At 39.0% G+C, this 22824-nt stretch overlaps 1 protein-coding gene across 2 annotated transcripts in view; it reads right to left on the reverse strand.

The window, feature by feature from the left end:
* The window catches only part of Reps2 (RALBP1 associated Eps domain containing 2), a 180685-nt gene that overhangs the window by 115942 nt on the left and 41919 nt on the right, over positions 1-22824 (reverse strand). For both annotated transcript variants that reach the window (XM_055615741.1, XM_055615740.1), the window contains exons 6-10: positions 20119-20182; positions 16457-16599; positions 14295-14389; positions 5838-5910; positions 4407-4460 (exon numbers count right to left, since the gene is read on the reverse strand). In XM_055615741.1, the coding sequence (XP_055471716.1) occupies positions 4407-4460; positions 5838-5910; positions 14295-14389; positions 16457-16599; positions 20119-20182 (429 nt within the window). The remainder of the gene's footprint in view (positions 1-4406; positions 4461-5837; positions 5911-14294; positions 14390-16456; positions 16600-20118; positions 20183-22824) is intronic.

The raw sequence follows: 22824 nt of genomic DNA on the forward strand, positions 1-22824 counted from the left end.
GGAAACATGTGGCCAGACTCATGGCAGAGCTGGAGGCAGGCCTCTGACGAGGCCCTCTGTGTTCCTCTTCTCCCTCAGGACTCACTGCTTGCCAGAGATATTTGGGGAGCAAAAGTCCCAGCCGTGCAGCCCTGCTAGGCCACAGAAGAGGACTTTGCAGCCAGGCCTGAAGAGACCTGATAAGCTAGGGTCAGATGAAAGGGGAAGAGGACCTCCCCTAGCAGTGGACTTAGAGAGGGGCAGGGAGGAGATGAGGGAGGGAGGGTGGGAATGGGAGGGAATGAGGGAGCGGGATACAAAGTTAATAAACTGTAACTAAGATTAAAAAATAAAAAAATATTTAAAAAATAAATAAAAGTTTTATTTACTATTTTTAAAAAATAGTCCTAGCCATGTTAAAACACTGTTTCTCACACCACCAGACCATGGTAACCATTAATTCCTTTGTCATTTGTCTTTATCATTATCTGTGTGCTGGTACAGGGACGGGTATGGAAGGAAGGGTGAGCACTGCTAAGGAGAGACAGACAGACAGACAGACAGACAGACAGACAGACAGATGAAATGCTGAAGATGAAGTAGGGGTGTAGATGAGCAATGAAGAACAAACAGAAACCAGGCTGGGGGTCCAGAGATACTCCTCCTAGCCACGTCACTAAAAAGCTGAGCTTCCCTTTCCTCACCTGTTAAGCAAGTCCCTCTCTCACAGGGACAAATAAGAAGGCTGGAGTCCTAGGAAAGTGAATGTCCTACAGAACTGCAAAGAGTTCCATTTGTATAGGACATATATAAAGGCTCCTAATATCCTAGGCCTTCAAATCTGGATTCTGAATTTAGTTCCTTACAGAATTGAAAATAAAAAAGAGGCTCAGATGGAGCAGGGAGTAGAAAGGCTGAGCTGCTGCACTACAGAAGGACTGTGAACTGGTCACTAGCAATGGACAGCACCTAGGACTGTCCCCAGCTGTCTGGAGACCAAACTGCACATGACCCACATCTTGCCATGACCCAGAGGCGAGATGAAAACTACTGATATCTGTGCACCGTATGTGGTTGAATTGGGCTAGAATGGAACATGAGGCGTGAAACCTCTTGGATTTTCCTGATACGTATCCATTCAACTAAAGGGCTAAGAGGATGTGCAAAATGTTTAACAAGGAATTCCCATTCCCTGATGACATGGTACCCCTCATCTATTACCCACCACATCACCTTCACTGCCATCACAGTGATTATCACCATGTATGGGGATGATAGGCAGAGCAGAGGCACACTTTTTCTCTCTGCCTGCAAAGATGTAGCTGAGGCACAGCTTGGTAAGTCGGTTCCGGTTTCAGACTACAAAAGCCTCAACAGTACCAGTCTAGTTAAATCTTCTCTCCACCCCCCTGACGGCCCTAAGAGCCAACTCAGCTTCCTGGTGCGTATGAGTATCTGCAGAAACGGCAAGGAACACACTGGGTTGCAAGCTCAAGGCAAAGCCAATGGATGGATCACAGCTTCTCATTTAGCTGGAGAGAGGGGGAAATGACAACCTCCTGAAACACTCCAGGGACGTTATCTTTTGTCATCTTTCCAGGAAATGAGAAAAGGAAGAGGACATATACCTAATGATTGACCTTCTAAAAGGTTACAGTGGCACTGAGAGGAACTGTCTCCAGTACTTTGACCACCATGCAGAATTATAATTACTACTTTACCACTCTCCTATCCCCCAGGGGGAGACTGTGCTTACCACCCAGAAAATAGGCTATTAAATATGTTTGAGATGAGTGATTGCATCGTATCCAGAAGGGGGCAGCAATGGGAAGAATAAATCAAAAAAAAGATACAGCATGTTCCCAGGCAGTGCGAAACAAATTTAGATATACTTCGTGTGCTGTGGCACACCTGTTAGGTTTTAGCCAGTGTTGCCAAGCCCTTGTCAAAGAATGTTAAAAAATGAGAATTGAGGTGCATGCCTCAGAGAACACTTGATCTCATGCTGAAATCTCTGGAACAAATAGAAAGATTTAGAATTCTCAAATTCTATAGGAGAAACATTAATTTAACACTTCAGACTGAAATATTTTTTACTAATACCATGTCACAAAATTTACAAAACCTTCACATCCAAAATCAGAGTCATTAAGAATTGGCCTATACACGTGAACTAAGTAGCAGGCTCTTTGACCACCTCCCCCGAGGGAGTGGGTACAGCCTTGCCAGGCCACAGAGGAAGACAATGCAGTCAGTTCTGATGAGATCTGAGAGTCTAGGTTCAGATAGGAAGGGTAGGAAGTCCTCCCCTATCAATGGACTAAGAGAGGGGCATAGGGGGAGAAAAGGGAGAGTGGGAATGGGAGGGGACTAAGGAGGGAGCCACAGCTAGAATACAAATTGAAAAAATTATAATAAATGATAATTTTTTAAAAGCTTCAGAAAACACAAAAAAAAAATGGCCTATACAAATAAAGCATTTCCCCTGTGATGAATGGATCCTAATATGTTTCAAAAGTCAAAATCAGGCCTGAAAATTCCCACTGATTTTAGAGTCATAATTGACTTACCATCTTAATTTCCTATTTTGCAGCACTCCTTTTTGGTGGTATTGGTTTCCAAAAAGGCCAGAATCACCAAATAGGACACATACCAGAATCACCTGGGTCCTGGTGATTTCTTCTGCCCAGTCCTTCCTATCTCCTCCTAATTCATCGTTCTCCACCCTTCTCTTGCTTTTTTATGTATATTTCATTAATTACAGTATATTCACTTTGTATCCCAGCTGTAGCCCCTCCTTCATCCCCTCCCAATCCCACACTCCCTGTTCTCCTCCCATGCCCCTCCCTCAGTCCACTGATAGGGGTGGTCCTCCTCCCTGTCCATCTGACCCTAGCCTATCAGGTCTCATCAGGACTGGCTTCATTATCTTCCTCTGTGGCCTGGTAAGGCTACTCCCCCCTCAAGGGGAGGTGATCAAAGAGCTAGCCACGGAGTTCATGTCAAAGACAGTCCCTGTTCCCCTTACCAGGAAACCCGCTTGGAGACTGAGCTGCCATGGGCTACATTTGTGTTTTAGAAGTAGGAGAAAACAGGGAACAGGACAGGAACCTACCACAGAGGGCCTCTGAAAGACTCTACCCAGCAGGGTATCAAAGCAGATGCTGAGACTCAGATCTAAACTTTGGGCAGAGTGCAGAGAATCTTATGAAAGAAGGGAGAGATAGAAAGACCTGGAGGATACAGGAGCTCCACAAGGAGAGCAACAGAACCAAAAAAAATCTGGACACAGGGGTCTTTTCCAACCAAGGACCATGCATGGAGATAACCTAGAATCCCTACTCTTGCTTTTAAACTTCAAACAAACTTAATGTTTGGGAAACATAAGCATAAGCTTAGGTAGTCTTGATTCCTCTGTTGCAACTTTAAACAAATAAGCTCAGGATGGTAGAAACATTATTTACATTCTAAATATTCAAGAGCAATAACAATAAAGAAGGAAGCAAAAACTTCTTTCAACTCCTCATAACCAAAGATCTAAGTAAAAATGCTTTCTGGAGCCACTTGACTTTTAACAAGGTTTATCTTGCTTCAGTGATGGCCCCATTAAGAGAGAACTAAAGAGGGCTAAAGAGATGGCTCAGCACTTAACAGTGCTTATTGTTTTTGCAGACAACCTGGGTTTAGAACCCAGTACCCATATGGCAGCTCACAAGCATCCGTAATTCCAGTTCCAGGGGGTCCAACACCTCTTATTGACATACATGGGCACTGCACACATTTAAGGCACATATAAATACTCAGGCATATATACATACACACATAAAATTAAATAAATAAATATGTTCTTAGAGGGCTGAATATACTGGCCCAGACATTCTCTATGGTTTCCCAGACACATTTTTATTTCTCTAAGAAGCTGACCTGAGCAATTTCTATATTTTTTTTCTCCTTGGAGTCGAATGCATGTTTTTTTGGTTTTTTTTTTTTGTTTGTTTGTTTGTTTTGTTTTGTTTTGTTTTCTCCTTGGAATCTACTGTATCTAAGCATTACCTTCCTGGTAGGGAAGGATTATAAAGATATTTAACATTGATACTTTCGCAATGGAAATATAAATTCTGGGTCTCTCATCCACCTTATGAGTTCCTTACTTTACAAAGAAAGCGCAGGCATTGATCTGAATCACTGTCCCAGTTTTATACTTTTAAATTCAAACAGAATGAAATGCAAGTTCAGAGCAGAAAGTCATCCTCTTCTAAAGAGAGGGAAACAGTAGAAAACCTAAGGCTTCTTTTAATAAAACACAAGCCGAAAATTTAGAAACAGACACACTATTACAGACACAACAATCTTCAGTCACCAAACAGCTGTTTTTTTTAAATTAGAAATTATTGGATAGAACATACATTAAAATGGTTTTCTCCTACCTGTATCCTCAGATATGTCCTTTGGTAAGGATTCATTAACAGTACTTTTCAAAGCTAGTAGTATTTTGTTTCATTTTTAAGGAAGAGGGAAGAGAAAGGAGAAGAAAGAGAAAACAAAAGCCTTGTGAAATTTTGTATCTGTCATACATTGCATTAAAATGAATACTCCCTATCCATCAGTTACAGAAAAGTCTCACAAACCTGTAGAAGTTGCTATAGCATTTCTAGAATAATGAAAACCTCATAGAACATGGAAACAGTTTCTCCTTTTACAGAAGGAAGCTTTAATTTCAACTTTCTAGAGAGACAGCCATTAGTGGTTAAGAGAGGTATTACAAAAAAAATCCACATTTCTCCTGTTTTCTTTAATAGGAGAATGTTTGAGATTTAAACACAAACTTCAATGATTTTAGAGTTTTGTAGTCAAGGCAAAGACCCATACATTAGGAGACTGATCAGCTGTAGATAATGTCTAGTTCCACTTGAATCTCCTAAACAAACATTTAAATAGAAAGCATGAATCCATTGGTGCAAATAGAAAACTTCTTTTTCATCTTAATGTGAGGCTGAATTAATGGAAGGGCTCAACAATAAAATCTGAAATGGCTTCACTTCAGAGGGGCTTCTCTCACTTGTGAGTGGTGAATTGATATAACAGTTGGAACACCAGCTTAAGACAGAAAATCTTGGTTCTTATCCCAGTTTTTTTTTTTTTTTTGAAAAGTAAAAAATTCATACTGCCTGCCTGAGCTTGGCTACTTATTTCTAAATGCTGAGTGATTTCAAAAGCACTAGTTTTGTGAGGTCTATAGATAAGATGGTATATGGGGAAGGACCTGGTAAGTCATAAAAACATCATACAAAGGATGGGGTTTAGAGGAGAGGGTCCTTCCCCCGCTGGTGGATATTGCAGGCCGGCACCCCTATGCCTGAGGGTATCTCTAACACTGGACACTGTGCTGACTGCCTTCTCAGCTACCCAGTAAAATAAGCAAATTGAAACCAGGCTCCATATCCACCTCCATACCCATAAGACCAACGAGAAACAGATTAAGCTTTAGGATTGGCACACTGTCTAAAAGAACTTCCTCGTGGAATAGACCTGTATACAAATGTACATTCATTTATGCCAACACTGAATATTAACCTCCCGATTCTTTCCATTTCCTAACTATTGAAACAGAATTCGATATAATATGTCAAAATACCCTAAGATTAACAATGACCAATTGAATTAAGGTGATTCAGACACTGAAGGTCTTACTGCCACTTTGTGAACTATAAGCTTATGACAACAATTCAAACTACACAACATATCCGAATGAGTATTCATATTGAGCAGTGCGCTCATATGGCCTGGAAGCTGTTTCAGGAGAAATGGATAAGGAAGCAGAGGAAGGCATCCTTATAACAACAAAACTATTTTCATACCTTGTTTGTCATCACCAGTAGTCACATCTTTTGTAGGGACAGGAAAGTCAGCCGTGTCTTTGACAGATGTTTTCTTGGAAAAGAAAATTAAACATACCGGTTGAAATAAAAATTAAATGATAATCACACATGACTAAATGTTTTAAAGTTAATAGTTCATGTCAAAATTTGTGTTTAGTAAGTGGTGACATTTAATTCTATTTTATTAATTTGGCTTTCTGATTCTGTATAAGTAAATTTTCAGTAAAATACTAATACACATAGAGGAAAAATAGATTTGAGAAACAAAGATTCAAATTAAGGCTTACTAGTGAATCTTACATTGAATTTGAATCTTGTGCATTTTTCCAGTCAGCCAAGCACTGCCTGGTCTTTATAAAATTTTGCACAAAAGGGAGAGGCTGTGATAAGTGCCTATATAGTGGGAGTGTTTGCCAGGATCTAATATTCAGTGGATGGTCTGCCTCCTTGTTGTGGGAGAAATTTTATTGATGAGCAGATCAAAAATTTCCCCTACGGGGCCTGGCATGGTGGCACACACCTATAATACCAGCACTGGGAAGCAGAGGCAGGTGGACCTCTGTGAGACTAGCCTTGTCTACAAAGCAGGACAGCCAGGGCTACAAAGAGAAACCCTGTCTTGAAAAAAAAATTCCCCTTACTCATAGATAAGAAAGGTTTTCAGTATACTAATAAATTGAATATTGAAATGTATCACCTATGAATTGGTTTTGAATAGTTTCAAGTCTAGTAACTGTATATTTATTTCTAAAAAGCCCACCCAGTATGTACTCTAACTATAATATTAGTAATATATAGTATGCTTAAAAATTGCCCAGAAAGCAGGTCTTAAATCTCCACTGAAACAAAACCATTGCATGAGGTGATTGGGGAACTAATTGGCTTGACTGTGGTAATTGTTTCACAATATATGCGTATCTCCATACATGTATCAAAACATCATAAATGTCTGTGTGACTATATTGGCCTAGTACACATCAACAAAGCTGAAACGTATGTACTCTAAGGCCTCTTCTGTGATTAAAGAATAAAATATATTCATATTTATGTTGTCTTTATGTGTATGGTCTATAAAGGTATCTAAGAATCAATGATAGGGAGATGGAGAAAGGGGTAATAGAATGATTTGGCTCCAAATGTACTTTGGTATTACATACATTTAAACATATTTCAAACTTCGAGATCAATGTAAAAATGCAAGGAAGATGATTAAATTCATAGATGTCTTTGGTCCAAAGACCTCTTTGAAAAAAAAAAAAAACTTTACTTTACTGAAAGACCTCAAACCCATGCTTCTGATTTAAAATGGTTCCAAAATAAAAAGTTATAGCACCACTAGGTGGAAATCTCATCAAAGATCTAATGACCCTCATTTATGTGATTCTTTAAGTGTTAGTGTCATTTTTATGGTATAATTTAATATATATTAGTACATATATATTATACGTATATATATATATATATATATATTAAAAAGAGTTAATGTTTAGCTCCAACATCCACTCAGTTATATAATAAACTGGAAAATGTTTTCTCTGTAAAAAATAGCAAATATTATAATATTTCCTAGGCAATCCCATAAGTACATTTAAACTAAATAGTATCTGAATTATGCATTCATGGATATTGTTTAAATCCTAGGATGAAGAAGAAATTTTAGATGCATTTCTTGGAAGAGCCATGTTGTACTTTAAGTAGTACACATGAAGTTCCAAGTAATCGTTCCCTTGTTTTTAATTTTAGTTTTGAGAATTTCATATATAAGTCCTGTTTATATCATTTCTTCTTTAAATATATTTTATTGATTACAGTTTATTTATTTTGTATCCAAGATATAGCCCCCGTCCTCATCCTCACCCAATCCCACCCTCCCTCCCTCATCTCCTCCCATGCCCCTTCCCCACTCCACTGATAGGGGAGGTCCTCCTCCCCTTCCCTCTAACCCTAGCCTACCAGGTCTCATCAGGACTGGCTGCATTGCCTTCCTCTGTGGCCTGGTAAGACTGCTCCCACCTCAGTAGGAGGTGATCAAAGAACCAGCCATGTCAGAATTCATGTCAGAAATAGTCCCTGTTCCCCTTACTAGGGTACCCACTTGGACACTGAGCTGCAATGGGCTACATCCATGCAGGGGTTCTAGGTTATCTCCATGCATGGTCCTTGTTTGGAGTACCAGTCTCAGAAAAGATCACTGGGCCCAGATTTTTTGGTTCTGTTGTTCTCTTTGTGGATCTCCTGTCCCTTCCAGGTCTTTCTATCTCCCCCTTCTTTCATAAGATTCCCTGCACTCTGCCCTAAATTTGGCTATGAATCTCAGCATCTGTTTTGATACCCTGCTGGATAGTCTTTCAGAGGCCCTCTGTGGAAAGCTCCTGTCCTGTTCCCTGTTTTCTCCCTCTTTAGATGTCTATCTCATTTGCCTTTATGAATGAGGAAGGATCATCTTACCAAGGGGCCTCCTTCTTGCTTAGCTTCTTTAGGCGTACGGATTTTAGTATGTTCATCCTATATTATATATCTAATATCTATTTATAAGTGGATACCTCACTCTTTTCTAGCTCCCAACATTTGCCTGCAGATTTCATGATTTCCTTTTTTTTAATCGCTGAGTAGCATTACACTGTGTAAATGTAGCACAATTTCTGCATCCATTCCTTCATTGAGGGACATCTGGGTTGTGTCCAGATTCTGACTATTACAAATAAAGCTGCTACTAACATAGTTGAGCAAATGTCCTTGTTGTATATTTGAGCATATTTTGGATATATGCCTAAGAATGGTATAGTTGGATCTTGAGGAAGCACTTTTCTTAACTGACTGAGAAAGTGCCCAATTGATTTCCAAGGTGGTTGTACAAGTTTCCATTCCCACCAGCAGTGGAGGAGGGTTCCCCTTTCTCCACATCCTCTCCAGCATGTGTTGTCACTTAAGTTTTTTATCTTAGCCATTCTGATGGGTGTAAGGTGAAATCTCAGGGTTGTTTTGATTTGCATTTCCCTGATGACTAATATGTTGAACATTTCTTTAAGTGTTTCTCTGCCTTTCAATATTCTTCTATAGAGAATTCTCTGTTTAGCTCTGTACCCCTTTATTTAATTGGATTACTTGATTTGTTGCTTTTTAACTTCTTGAATTCTTTATATATTATGGTTATTAGCTCTCTGTCAGATATAGGGTTAGCGAAAATCTTTTCCCAGTCTCTAGGCTGTTGTTCTGTTTTGCTGACATGCCCTTTGCTTAACAGAAGCTTGTCAGTTTCATGAGGTCCCATTTATTGATTGTTGATCTTAGAGCCTGTGCTGTTGGTGTTCTGTTCAGGCAGTTGTCTCCTGTACCAATGAGTTCAAGGCTCTTCCCCACTTTTTCTTCTAACAGATTTAGTGTTTCTGGTTGTATTTTGAGGTCTTTGATCAACTTGGACTTTAGTTTTGTGTGGCGTGATGAGTATGGATCTATTTGCATTTTCTACATGTAGACATCCAGTTAGACTAGTACTATTTGTTTAAGATGCTGTCTTTTTTCCATTGTATGGTTCTGGCTTTTTTGTAAAAAATCAAGTATCCGTAGGTGTGTGGGTTTAATTCTGGGCCTTCTATTCATTTCCATTGTTCTACCATTCTGTTTCTATGCTAGTACCATGCAGTTATTACTATTGCTCTGTAGTACAGCTTGAGATCAGGGATGGAGATACCTCCAAACGATCCGTTGTTATACAGGATCATTTTGGCAATTCTGGGTTTTTTGTTTTTGTTTTTTTTTTTTTTTTTTTCATATGAAAGTGAGAATTTTTCTTTCCAGGTCTGTAAAGAATTGTGTTGGTATGTTGATGGGAACTGCGCTGAATCTGTAGATTGTTTTTGGCAGGATGGCCGTTTTCACTATGTTAATCCTATCATCAGAGGGTGGTGACAGGGAGTGTGGCAAATGGGTGCTAATGCAAGAGGGTTTTGTTTTGGAGTAATAAAAATGTTTTGTGCCTATACTTCAGGGATACAGCTTTCATGGGTCATCACCCATGCTGAGGTGGAATGTTTAGTGACACAGCTACCTTTAAATCATCCATACTCTAAATAACTCCTCACCTATATTCTCATAAGAAATCCCAACAAACAAAAAATATTAGATTAGAATATATTTATGGTTGAAAAATTGTATCAGTATAGTAAAAACTGAACTGTGTTCTTTAAATTGGTATGGTATGGTATCTCTCAATAAAGGTCTTTTTAAAAAGAAAAAAATATAGTAATCTAAAATACTAACATGCAATGTACCTACAATTATACTCCATAATTCTTGATGAGTGTAAGTACAAGATTATAGCCCTGCTATCTTTAGAAAGCTGTGTTACTCAGAAAACTCCTTGTGACCTGAAAATCAACCAGCTACAGGTTTGCTTACAACACAAACACCTATACTGGACTTTGGGCTCAAAAGTCTGGCACCGAAATCTATTTACAGTCCATGGGTTCGTGACAATTTGAAAGACTTGCAGACAGAACAGTAATAGTTTATAAGAACATCAAATGTTTAGTCAGCAGCCAGTAAAACATGACATAAACATTTTAATTGCTGTATACTACCTCTACAAAGCAGGGGGACTTCATTGTTTCTATACATGCAACATGATGTACTTTGGTCTTTTTCACCTCCTTCAACTAGCCCTTCTTATCCTCTCTCCCCCCTTTCCCCTTTCACATTTCTTTTACCTGAACGGCCCTCTTTCTTTCCCTAAATATCACGTTTTGCAGAAAACATGATATTAATCTTTTGAAAGCTGACTTCATTTAGCATATGATCTCTAGTTACATTCACTTTCCCAAAGGTGGCGCACTTTTATTCATTTTTTTGGGATGGGGGGTGAGCAGTATCTCACTATATCACCTTGGACCTTGACCTGAGCTCTCTAGACCAGGCTTGTGAGGAACTCACAAAGATCTCTGCCTTTGCCTGAGTGGTGAGATTTATGTACTACTTAATACACCTGGATTTTGTTCACCGTTATGCTTAATTAAAAACACTCCATAGGTCACATTTCATCTATGCTAATTCCATCAACACAACTACTGTGGATCGTGCTATAATAAACCTACTTTCAGGAATCTCCATAGTCAGCTGACTTTGATTCTTCTGGGTATATATCCAGAAGTGGTATAAATGGATCACATGTTATTTTTAAGATTCTGAGAAGCCAGTACACTGATTCCCATAGTAACTGAAGTAACTTCCATTCCCAACAACCTTACTTGGAGTTACTTTTTACCTACCTTCTCATCAACATATGCTATTTGTTTTCTTCATGGCAGCCTTTCTGATGGTTGTGAGACAGAATCTCAATGTGGTGCTTTGTTTGGCTAATCCTGTTTTGTGAAGGTGGTCATGTGGCCCAGCTTAGCCTCGGGCTCACTATGTAGCTGAGATAGGCCTCAAACTCATGGTCATACTCCATCTACCTCCCAATTGCTAGGACTGCACATGCGTGCCACCACACCCAAACCTAGGACCTCATGCATGCCAGGCCAGCCAGCACTCTACCAGCTCAGGTACATCCAGGCTTCGGTGTAGTTTTCATTTATATTTTCTTGGTGGCTACAGACACTGAATGTATTTTGATGTATTGCCTATCTATAATTCATGTTCAATGTAGTCTCTATCAAAATCCCAATGGTATTCTTCACAAAAGCAGAAGAAAATCCTAAAGTTCACAGGGAAGCATGTGAACTTTATGTTGGTGGAAGTATGATCCACCAATTAGCCAGGGAAATCCTAAGTAGAAAGATTAATACCAGAGGCATCACAATACCTTTATAAAACAGCATGGCACTGACACAAAAGCAGACATGTAGAGCAACAGATAGAACAGAACATCCAGACATAAAGCCAGACAACTACAACTATGTACCAACAGTATCAAAAACATATATTGGATAAAAGGTAGCATCTTCAATAAATGGTACTGGAAAATTTGGATATATACATGAAGAAGAATGAAACTAGGTTCCCATCTCTCACGTGTCCAAATTCAATTCAAAATGGATCAAAGATCTTACTTAAGATTTGAAAATGTTGGAGAAAAAAAATACAATAACCCAGGAAATATTCCCAAGAACTGACAGATAGGGAGTTGAGATCTAGCTCAGTGTTAGTGTTTGTCAAGCATGTACAGTGCCCTGAGTTCAATATCCGCATCACAAAAAAGGAACTGACAAGTGGAATTACATGAAATTAAAAGCTTCTGTACATCAAAAGATAATTATCAAAATGAAGAGACAACCTACATATTGGGAAAATATGTTTCAGCTGTACATCAAATACCTAATGTCTACAATATATAAAATATTCAAAAAAACAAACATAAAAAAAACAATTTAATCAAAACGTGGACTAATGATCTGAACAGAGTTCTCAAAAAAAGAAACACAAAGCCGGGTGTGGTGGGAGGTGGAGGCAGAAAGATCAACAATTCAGTATATTCTTAGCTATATCAGAAAGTTTAAGACCAATGCAGGAAACATTAGACTTTATCTCCAAAACAAACAAACAAACAACAGCAAAAAAAAGGAGAGTATTCAATATTTTCATCCGTCAGGAAAATGCGAATTAAAATTGCTTTGAGATTCTATCTCACCCCAGTCAGAATGACTATCTTCCAGGAAAACAGATGGCAAGGAAAAAAAAATGCTGGCAAGGAAAAATATGAGGAAGAAGAAACCCTTGTGTGCTTCTGGTGGGAATGTAAACCTCTGCAGCCACTCTGGACAGCAGTGTGAAGGTTTGTCTTCCACAGGACCCAGCTGTACCACTCCTGGGCATATACCCAAACTACCCTATGTCCTACCACAGCGATACTTGCCCATCCGTGTTTATTGATGGTCACAATAGCAAGATTATGGAATTAACCCAGATACATGAATAAATAATCAAACTATAGTACAAATACACAATGGAGTTTTATTAAGTCATAAGAAAGTGAAGTCGAATGTGAGGGCGATCTGGCTGCAACATCTGTCAACCCCATTGATCATCAGGATTGATTCAGCTGATCTGGCTGGCTAGGTGGGTGTCCCCTTCCTCTTTCACCACTACATGTGCATCCCTCCCGAAGCTGAAGAGGACGACCTTCCCCGAATGGAGAAGGACTGGTTTTCGGTCAAGGGTATACGAGTAGCTGCACTTCCCTGCTAGAACCTCCAAACAAGCTCAAGAAAGTGAAATCATGGCAACTTCAGGAAAACATTGGATGGAGATCATTATATTAAGTGAAAAAGCATGTGTGTATGAAAATATAATGAATACCAATTCTGTGCATGGTGTAGCCCTAACGTAAGGTACCCATGGGCCTTTAAATAATCCCCTACCCATGCCCATGTAAGCAACCATAATTAAGCTTATTGGGTCATCACAAAAAGACATGAAGGAAACCATTGAGAAGAAGAAGATCAGCAACAATGGGTAACAGGGGTTAATATAATAAAAATATATCATATAACATTTTTGTAATGAAAGCTATAATAAATAATTACTATATGGTATCAAAATATTTAATTAAAAAGATAAAAATTTCAAAGTGAAAAATTTGTCATCACAGTAATCATAACAGTGGTAAAAAAAATGATAGTGGTGATGATAGTAGTGACAATAACCATACCAATTTATATTTATTAAACCACAACTAAAGATCACTGAGCACAGCTCTTCTATTAATGGTCCAATATCATATAAAATGTTCAAAATTGGGCAGAATCATCCAAATCCATCCTCATATAGTTTCAAAGTTTAAAACTCTGAAGTATCTTTAGGGGCCCTTATATATTTCTTAAACCTCTTTTCAAAAATTTTCAGGTTCCTCATATCTTAATAATGCTCAGCAATTGAAACTCCAACTTAAACTATTTACTGCAGGGCTAAAGAAATGGCTTAGAGGTTTAGAGCATTATCTGTTTTTCCAGAAGCCCAGGGTTCAATTCCCAGGACCCACATGGGAATCTGAAGCTGTCTCTAACCCCGGTCCAAGGGGATCTGACACTCTTTTCTTGGGCACCGGACATACACATACACACAGACATGCATGCAGGTAAAACACCTATACATAAAAAATAAATGAATAAAGATGTTAAATTATTTACTAAGAACTTAAAGCCTAGTTAAATTAAACAACTTGTCTAATCTGCCTTTGTCTGACTACACATAATTTCACATCCAGAAGGTCAAGAGATATTGGTTATTTCACACACTCTATTTTTATCAAGAAAAAAATTATATACATTATTCAGCATGCAGATTTAAAAGGCCAATCTTCAAATGAAGCATAAAAAGAATATGAGATAAATGTTCATTTTCCAGAGTTTGAGAAGCTATAAGCTATGATTTACTTCTACATATATAATGATTAACATGGGAAGGCTTTTGTTTTTGTTTTGTCTTGTTTTGTGTTTTTACCTCCATCTGATTCAAGTCACAGGGTTGTTGCTTTGCTGGCATTAACTCAGAATAAGAATCGAATATGGCACACTCCCACTTGGATTTAGGGAAAGCTAGTAAGGAAGAAAAAGAATATGTAAGAATATTTACTATAGCCATAGTATGTGGAATGTCTTAACAGCATTTCTGTACTTGTTAAACGACAGAGTCAGCTCGCTCACACACACTACCTACGTCACTTGTTGTGGTGAGACAGCATTTGAAAGCCTCTCCAAACTCAATCTAGTATTGCCATTCCCATTCCACATGTGCTGAAACTGAGGAACAGGAAAGGTAAACAACTTACACTCAAGGGCCTCCAGTCAGTAAGGGACCAGAAGAGGCGAGAACACGAGGCAGTCGGCTGACAAGTTCTTGCTCTTAGCAATGCATGTTGCAACATGGTAGTCATGTGCCATGTTAGCTACCAGGGTATGTTAAGTTTTAATCATATTAAATAAAAAGTTTAAGTGCAGTAGCCATAAAGGTGGTTTAGATGCTATGAATATTAACTAAAAAAAAAAAAACACCTTGTTTGGGGGTATTGCTAGAAATAAGCAAAATACTAAAATGATACATACCAAACATAACTTCATGAAATATTTATCTCTTTGGTTAGCAGGAGTGACCAAAATGAAAGTATACATTCTTACTGACTGACAATAAAGAAATAACATCCCAAGTCTCTTCTATCATACAACAGCAAAAGTAGTTGTTAATTAGGAAGCGAAGTAAATCAGCATAGGGGAGAAGGCATGCTACTTGATAAGCTGATCACCTAGCAGCCAGGTTACCTCTTAGAGGTGGATTCTACTTTACTACTTTGTCATGAAATAATTAAGAAAGAAATACCACAATGACTTGAAAAAGTTGCTAATATTCCAAAGAGAAAAAGCAGACTAGGGTAGTAATAAATAGAAGCAATGTATCAAATCTGTCAAGACACACTGTTAGGAAGTCAGATTTTAATAAAATGTTCTTAAAGCTGAATGTGAAAGTCTTGATTGGTGTTCTTTTTAACCCCTACTTATATTCCTGCCACTGTTGTGTACTGAAATGCTGGCTAGGGGGTACCACTACCATTCACAAGCAAAGAGAAGGCAGACTTGTATAGGAAAACTAAAATTTTTCAAAGACTACAAATGACAACAATCAACTGCTAACTCCCTCCACCTTATCTTCTATCTCTCTGTGTCCATTGTCACCTCCCCAAGCTGAGTCCTCCTCTGGTCTTGACTAGTCTTGTTCTGTGGTGAGCAACCCAGAGAATCATTGCAGACAAGAAATCTAACGTAGTCACTTCCCTGCCTAACCCAAACCAATGCTATTGCTCATTATTTGTTTCCAACTTTTCTCTTCAGCCTCTGAAGAGTCCTGGCCTCTCTTCTTTGTGCTATACACACCAACCACTGTGGCCTGAACATTCTATCCCTTGGATGAGCCAAACCCCTTCTTAGTGCCTCTAAGCATACCTGCCGCACCTTCTTCCCAAACCACAAAGAAAATACAATGCCTCTCACATAAGAAAGACTCAAAACATTTTTAACACACCATATAACAATCTTTTTTCCCCTGAAATCCACCTAGTCACCCAGATATGGAAGGGTCAAAAAGGTCTCGTGGATAGTCTGCCAAACAATGCAATATAGCCTTACAAGTCTGTCCTCTAATTTGGGGGAAAGGAATTAGTTCAATAATTATAAGTAAAATTGGCATCTGACATTACTATCACCTTGTTTGTTTTTTTAAAAAGTTATAGTTTTGAATTACCTTACCCAAGACCACTTAAGAGATGCTAGGATATGGCTCAAGATGCTAAACTTATAGTTGGCTCTATAAGGTTCATTTTCTATCAACAGTAGGATTCAGTACTTGCCTTCCATGATTATCACAAAAAGAGAAGTGATGTTGGTTCTAAACCACCCAGAAGACACAAGAAATAGAAAAAAAAAAAAACGGTTCATATTTCCTAAGATCATCCCTACAACTCGTATTCTAACATGTGATATTTGGATACAAGTTAAAGAGTCCTCAGATGTCAAGGAATCCTTGGTGTCCGGCTATCGTTTTAAGAAATAAGAGTTTGTTATTAGGCATGCACAAGAATTAGCTAAGGTTCTTGGTGCACGATGAGACCTTACCTGCTTGCAGGTACTCTGCCTGCAAAGTTGGAGGCAGGCCCTCTGGCAGAGGGTAGCCGTTCTTCCGCGCTACAATGAGATGAAATGCAGCACAAAACTCAGGCAAGGTCAGGGCTCCATCACAGTCAGCATCACTGAGTTCCCTAAAGATAAGAGATGTCATGAGTTGCCTGTCATGAAGCATCAGCCTCAAACATGCACACACAGTTCCCAGATTTCTGCCCATGGAATAGCCTCAAAGTTTCCTAGGCAGCAGCATCAGTAAAATGGAAATTCTTCAGGCTCTCTGACATATCAGTTTTTCAACATTGAGGCAAGCCATAGGAAAGTCTATCGAGAAAAAAAAAAAAAAAAAAAACAGTGATGTCTGGGGTTTTGCAGTTACCTGACAGTTGTTCAATAGGTGCAGCTGCATGGAGTAAAGAATGCTGGACTCAGTGCTGGAAATGAGCCAAGGAAGGGCAGACCCAGCCACTAAGGAGTTCATTCAGATCAAGAACATAGGCATTTTTTTTTCAGTTTTAGGGGAAAATATTTTCAAGCAGTATACATTTTTGTGGCAAGTTAGTTTCTAAATGAGAAGTTCTTCTTAGAGAACTGGACAAAGTGGTACATACCTTTGTAAGTCCAGCACTTAGGAGGCAAAGGCAGGAGGATCAGGAATTCAAGACTAGCCTTAGCTACATAGTAATTTCAAAGCCAGCCTGAGGCACATGGGACTCCGTTTTAGAATATGGAGACAGAGATGGAATGAGGCAAGAGAGAGGGTGAGAAAGAGGGAGGAGATGAGGAGAGAGAGGGACAGAGAAAGCGAAAGAGCAAAAAAGAATGAGAGCAAGGGGGCAGAGAAAGCAAAAAAGAGTATAAAGGAATATAAATGGGTTCAAGAAATACTGGTTGCATCATATTTTAATACAAAAGTAACAACTAGAAAAAGGCTGGTACTGGAAAAGACAAACATGAAAAGCAGGAGTCTTGAAAAGGCGCACCTTTGCTTCAGTCGCCATCTTTCACTAAAAGACACAGACCCATTTATTGACACAAAAGAAACCGATTTGCTAAAAGAACTAAGACCCCTTAAGCACCAACATCTCTGTAGTGTACAGACACAAGTATACTTGTATTAGGACAAGTATAAAGATAAGACTTGTAACACTCTACTAAAAAGATGTTGCTGTTGGGGAAAAAAGATCTCTAAGGGAAGGTCTGTAACTCTGCTTCGGACCATTTGCATCCTCCTAGTCCCCATGAGACTCTTGCTCTAATTCAGAATGCACCAGCCCTGAAAGAGCTGCTCCCTGGGGTGAGGTGTCTGGGAATTGCTTCAGATGCTGTGTGGAGAGTATGTCATTTAGCCTCTGTGCATTTGTCTCCACAGAAAGACAGGAAGCTCTGTTGCTCTCCTTGTGGAGCTCCTGTCCCCTTCCAGGTCTTTCTATCTCCCCCTTCTTTCAATAAAATTCCATGCGCTCTGCCCAAAGTTTGGTTATGAATCTCAGCCTCTGCTTTAGTACCTGGATCAGTAGAGTCTTTCAGAGGCCCCCTGTGGTAGGCTCCTGTCTTCTGCTGCTTCTATTGCATTTGCCCTTCTGAATGAGGATTGAGCATCTTGTCTAGGGTCTTCCTTGTTTGGCTTCTTTAGGACTATAGATTTTAGTATGCTTATCTTATACTAAAAACTGGGCCCTGAGGGCCTTGTAGAGACTGATACCCCAACCAAGGATCATGCATGGAGAGGACCTAAAACCCATGCTCAGATGTAGCCCATAGACTCAGTCTCCAAGTGGGTTTCCTAGTAAGGGGAGCAGGGGCTGTCTCTGGCATGAACTCAGTGGCTGGCTCTTTGATCCTCTCCCCCTGGGGGGGGGGGGGTGCAGCCTTGCCAGGCCACAGAGGAAGACAATGCAGCCAATCCTGATGAGAACCTGATAAGCTAGGGTCAGAGAGAAGAGAAGGAGGACCTCCCCTATCAGTGGATAGGGGAGGGGCATAGGAGGAGAAGAAGGAGGGAGGGAGGGATTGAGAGGAGACAAGGAAGAGGGCAACAGCCAGTATACAAGTGAATAAATTGTAATAAATAATTAATAAATTTGTAATTTTAAAAAGAATTTTAAAAAGGACAGGAAGCCTCACAGGGTAATGTTAAGGCTGGGAGCCCTGCCAAAACAGACTATATTCCTTTCAAAATGTTCATTTTTCCTACCCTTAAAATCTAACATAAGACTTGTTGAAAAAAAAAAAAAAGGCCAGACTATATGGCTGAAGAAGGTAAATCCAGCTCAAAAGTCCCAGCTCCACTGGCATGCACAGTATGACAGGAATAGTTCTTTAATAAGATGACACAATACATGATGTGCAATACTGAGTTCTATCATAATTTTATAATGCTTCATAAAAAATCTTTACATAAATATTCCAATGTTTTAATATATATTTATAACGGCGTGATCCACAAAGACAGTTTGGGGGCTGAGCATTTTCACTGATGCAAAGAAAACCATCTGGACCATTGCAGTGCAGCCCTCCTGGAGCTCCAACTGTGGCAGGGCCTCAGGAGTAAGGCAGAGCCAACCCTGTAGCAGCAGGGCTGAATTCAGGCCCAGCTGTGAAACACCTGCCAATTTTACAACGTTCACAGGCATCTAGAATAGACAATTCCAGAATGTTCTTGGACCTTCGGTTCACCCTACCTTATAAAATATTATGAAGAATGGCTTTTCAAGGTTCTCTGGCTCCCTGCCTCACACTAAGTTAAAAAAAAATGAAAATCAAATATATGACAGAATGTCTCACATGTGCACAACTGCCTAGACTGAAATCAGGATAAGAAAAGAATAATAAGTAGGAAATGACTTTTCTTATAACGTACATATATATTATGTGTGTGTGTGTGTGTGAGTGTATGCCACATGAACACAGTGCCCTTGGAAGGCCACAAGAGTGTTGAATCCCTGGGAGCTGGAACTTCAGGCAGTGAGACATGCCATGTGCATGCTGTGACCAAAATCAGCCCCTCTAGAGGAGCAGCCATCTCTCCAGCCTGAAGAAATTATTTTTAAACTGGTAGCTGACACTTAGGGTTCACAGTGTACTCCCAACACGGTTCATTTTAGTGTTCATGAGACAATTTATTTAATCTTCACAGCAACAAAAACCTGAGTTCTATTCACTCTCAACTTGTTTTTAAAATCATTCAAGAACAAGCTTTTCAAGGCTGTGAGTGTGGCTTAGCAGTGGATCACTTACCTAGTATGTGTGAGGTCCTGAATTCAAACCTTAGCACTACCAAAAAGTTTTTTAAAACAAAACTCACTTGATAGGCTGAGGCATAGCACTTGCTGCAAGTCTGAGGCTAACCTGAGCTACACAGTGAGTTACAGGTCATCCTGGGCTACAAAGTAAAACTTTGTCTCAAAGCAAACAAAAATCAAATCTTAAAAATTTGATTTTTGCTGGGCATGGTGGCACATGCCTTTAATCCTAGCACTCAGGGAGGCAAAAACAGGCAGAGCTCTGTGAGTTCAAGGTCAGACTGGTCTACAGAGTTGGTTACAGGGCCGCCAAAGCTAAACAGAGAAACCCTGTCTCAGAAAAAAAAAAAAAAAACAAACAAAAAAAAAACTTTCAGAAGTGTTAAAAGATGAGTATATGAAAGTACTCACCAGATATAAGAAAGCTCTGGAATGGAGAGTTTTGATTTGGTGAAGAAGTTCTTCGCCACAGACCCTGTAAAAAGTCATCATTTAAGTAAGCCATTAGTTACTTGTCTGGAGCAGCTTTTATGTGCAAGCAAATCACTACTTTTTTTTTTTTTTTCATTTAGCAAGCTCTACCAAATAGCCACAAATACATTTATTCCTTAAGCAACAACAATGACAAGGATTTCATAAAAGCAGCATATGGCCTGCCTAGCATGTCTGAGGGAAAAATACTGATCCTCATTGTTACAAAAATGAGAAAAATACAAATAAAAGGAATATATAGTAAGTTAAAAAGGAGCAGTGACAAATATTAAATCATATAAATTGCTGCTTTGCTTTTACCAAAACTGCACATTTTTACTAAGAATTTGAAAGAAAACCTTCAAAATTGCTTAAATAAATAAAAATATGCTGAATTTTATATTTGGAGAATAGAAAAGTAATATAGAGCCATGGCAAAATGATAAGCAAAAAGAAAAAAAAATGATATCATTAATGCCACCAGAGACATATTAAGAGATATTTTTGATGAGATTTAAAATTTCTTGGTGGCACTTTGAAGAATTAATCCAGGACTCTTTTCATTCTAAATTTATGTACGTCAGTTGAAATTGAGCTATCATCCACTGTTCTAACTGCAGCTGAAATGTTAGCCTTCACTGAGATTTTCATGCTTTCATGCTCTCAGTGGTTTCACAATTCAAAAGCCTCGTTTCTAATACAAGACAGCATTAAAGCCCCAAGTTCTGTTCTAAAGCTAAGTCAAAAGTCTCCCAGAGCAGTTACAAGTTTTCTAACTGGCTTTAAGACAGTAGAAATTGGAAGGACTGCAGTTGGTGATAGAGTACTTGAATGTCATATGCAAAGCCCTGGGATTCATGTCCCGGCACTACAAAAACAAAGAAAAGGCAGGCCAGGGATGGCCTGCACACTTTTTATCCCAGCACTCAGTAGACAAAGGCAGGCAAGTCTCTGTGAGTTTGAGGCTAACTTGGCATACAAAGAAAGTTCCAGACCAGCAGGTATAACACAGTGAGATACTGTTTCAAAAATAAGACAAAATAAATTTTAAAAAGAATTATAATAGATCCGAAAGCAATACTCACTTTCTTTCAATAAATTATTAAGAATCAAAAGCAAAGTATCAATAAACCAATAAGCTTCTCCCTAAATGCACTCTGTCAATAATGTTAACACGGGACTCTTGGCTACCAATGCAACCAACCACCTTGTGAAACACTTGACAGAAAGAAACTTGTCAGCCCATTTACCAACTATCCTATATCAACTAAGATCTAAAGGCATTCTCTTCTATCAGTCTGGCTTCTGCTGGATGCTCTCTCTTCAAAGCACAATAGACCCAACCCATTAGCTACATTTGGTTTTCATGCTAGAGACTATTGCACCACACAGTCTCAGAAAGGTTAGGTGGAAGGCACTGGGGAAGCTGACAGCTATCAAGTTCAGCTGTGTCCCAGATGCCACCAGTTAAGGGAGGAGCGACGGAGAAAACCAGAGTGCTCCCTCCTTTAGGGGCACCACATGAGAATTCCTCATGCACTTTCACTCCAGCCCCACCACCAAGCCATCAGAAAACAAGACTGTTTCCATGAAAAGTCCAGAGCATAGAAATCTAAAGAAAGAAATAGAATAGTGACCTAGGTCTGAGAAGTGGAGAAGACAGGAGGAGGAAGTAACTGCTACTAAGGGGGTGTATTATAGAGGGGTTCTAAAGGTTAAGGACTCTCATCTGTGAACAAACCCAAACCACTGAACGACACAGTTGAAATGGTAAGTTTTATGCTATATGAGTTACATGTCTACTAAGATGTTTATTTTAAAAGACATCATCTAATTGCCATTCATAAACCTCTTCGTTGTGATCAAACTAAACATTTTAAAGGAATTTATGAGACAATCAGAAAAAAGTTGAACCATTAAGACTTGATTGTATTAAGGAGTTTATGATTTTTTTTCTCACATGTACCAGTGAGTTCTAGTTATGTTTTGGTTTGGGTTTTTGGTGGGGTCTTGCTGTTGTTACTGTTGTTTGTTTGTTTGTTTTTCAAGACAGGGTTTCTCTGTGTAGCCTTGGCTGTCCTGGACTCGTTTGGTAGGCCAGACTGGTCTTGAACTCAGAGATCCCCCTACTTCTGCCTCCAGAGTGCTGGGATTACAGGCATGGATGACTACATCTGGTTCTAGTTATGTTTTGTTTTTTTTAAGACACTCAAAGATGTAGCCAAAATATTTTTCAAATCAAATGGCCTGGCAATTGTATTTCAAGATCATCTTGGCTGAGAGAAAATATAGATAAAATTGCTGGCACTTGTCCATAGGGACTTGTTATAGTCGCAAATCAAGTTGTATCTACATTTGAAATTCTGCAAAAAATAAAAAAGTTGAAAGAAAAAATTAAGAATCACCTGTAACAACTACTTATTTATATTTGGTTAACTATCTGCATGTGTTGTGAAAGGACTCAACTGAGCAAGAGGTAAGGCTACCCTGCATTTCCACTTGTCCTTTCTAAATCATGATGGTAAAATTCACTTGTTATATTTATATTATTCTAACATCCATAAGGCCATTACTATCAATCACCAAATTGATGTTTGCCTTTGCATATACAAGAATATTTCAATTATTTATATATATATATCTTAT

The sequence above is a fragment of the Psammomys obesus genome, unplaced genomic scaffold (genome assembly GCF_907164565.1).
Source record: "Psammomys obesus unplaced genomic scaffold, mPsaObe1.curated_primary_1811, whole genome shotgun sequence".
In the NCBI taxonomy this organism is placed as follows: domain Eukaryota; kingdom Metazoa; phylum Chordata; class Mammalia; order Rodentia; family Muridae; genus Psammomys; species Psammomys obesus.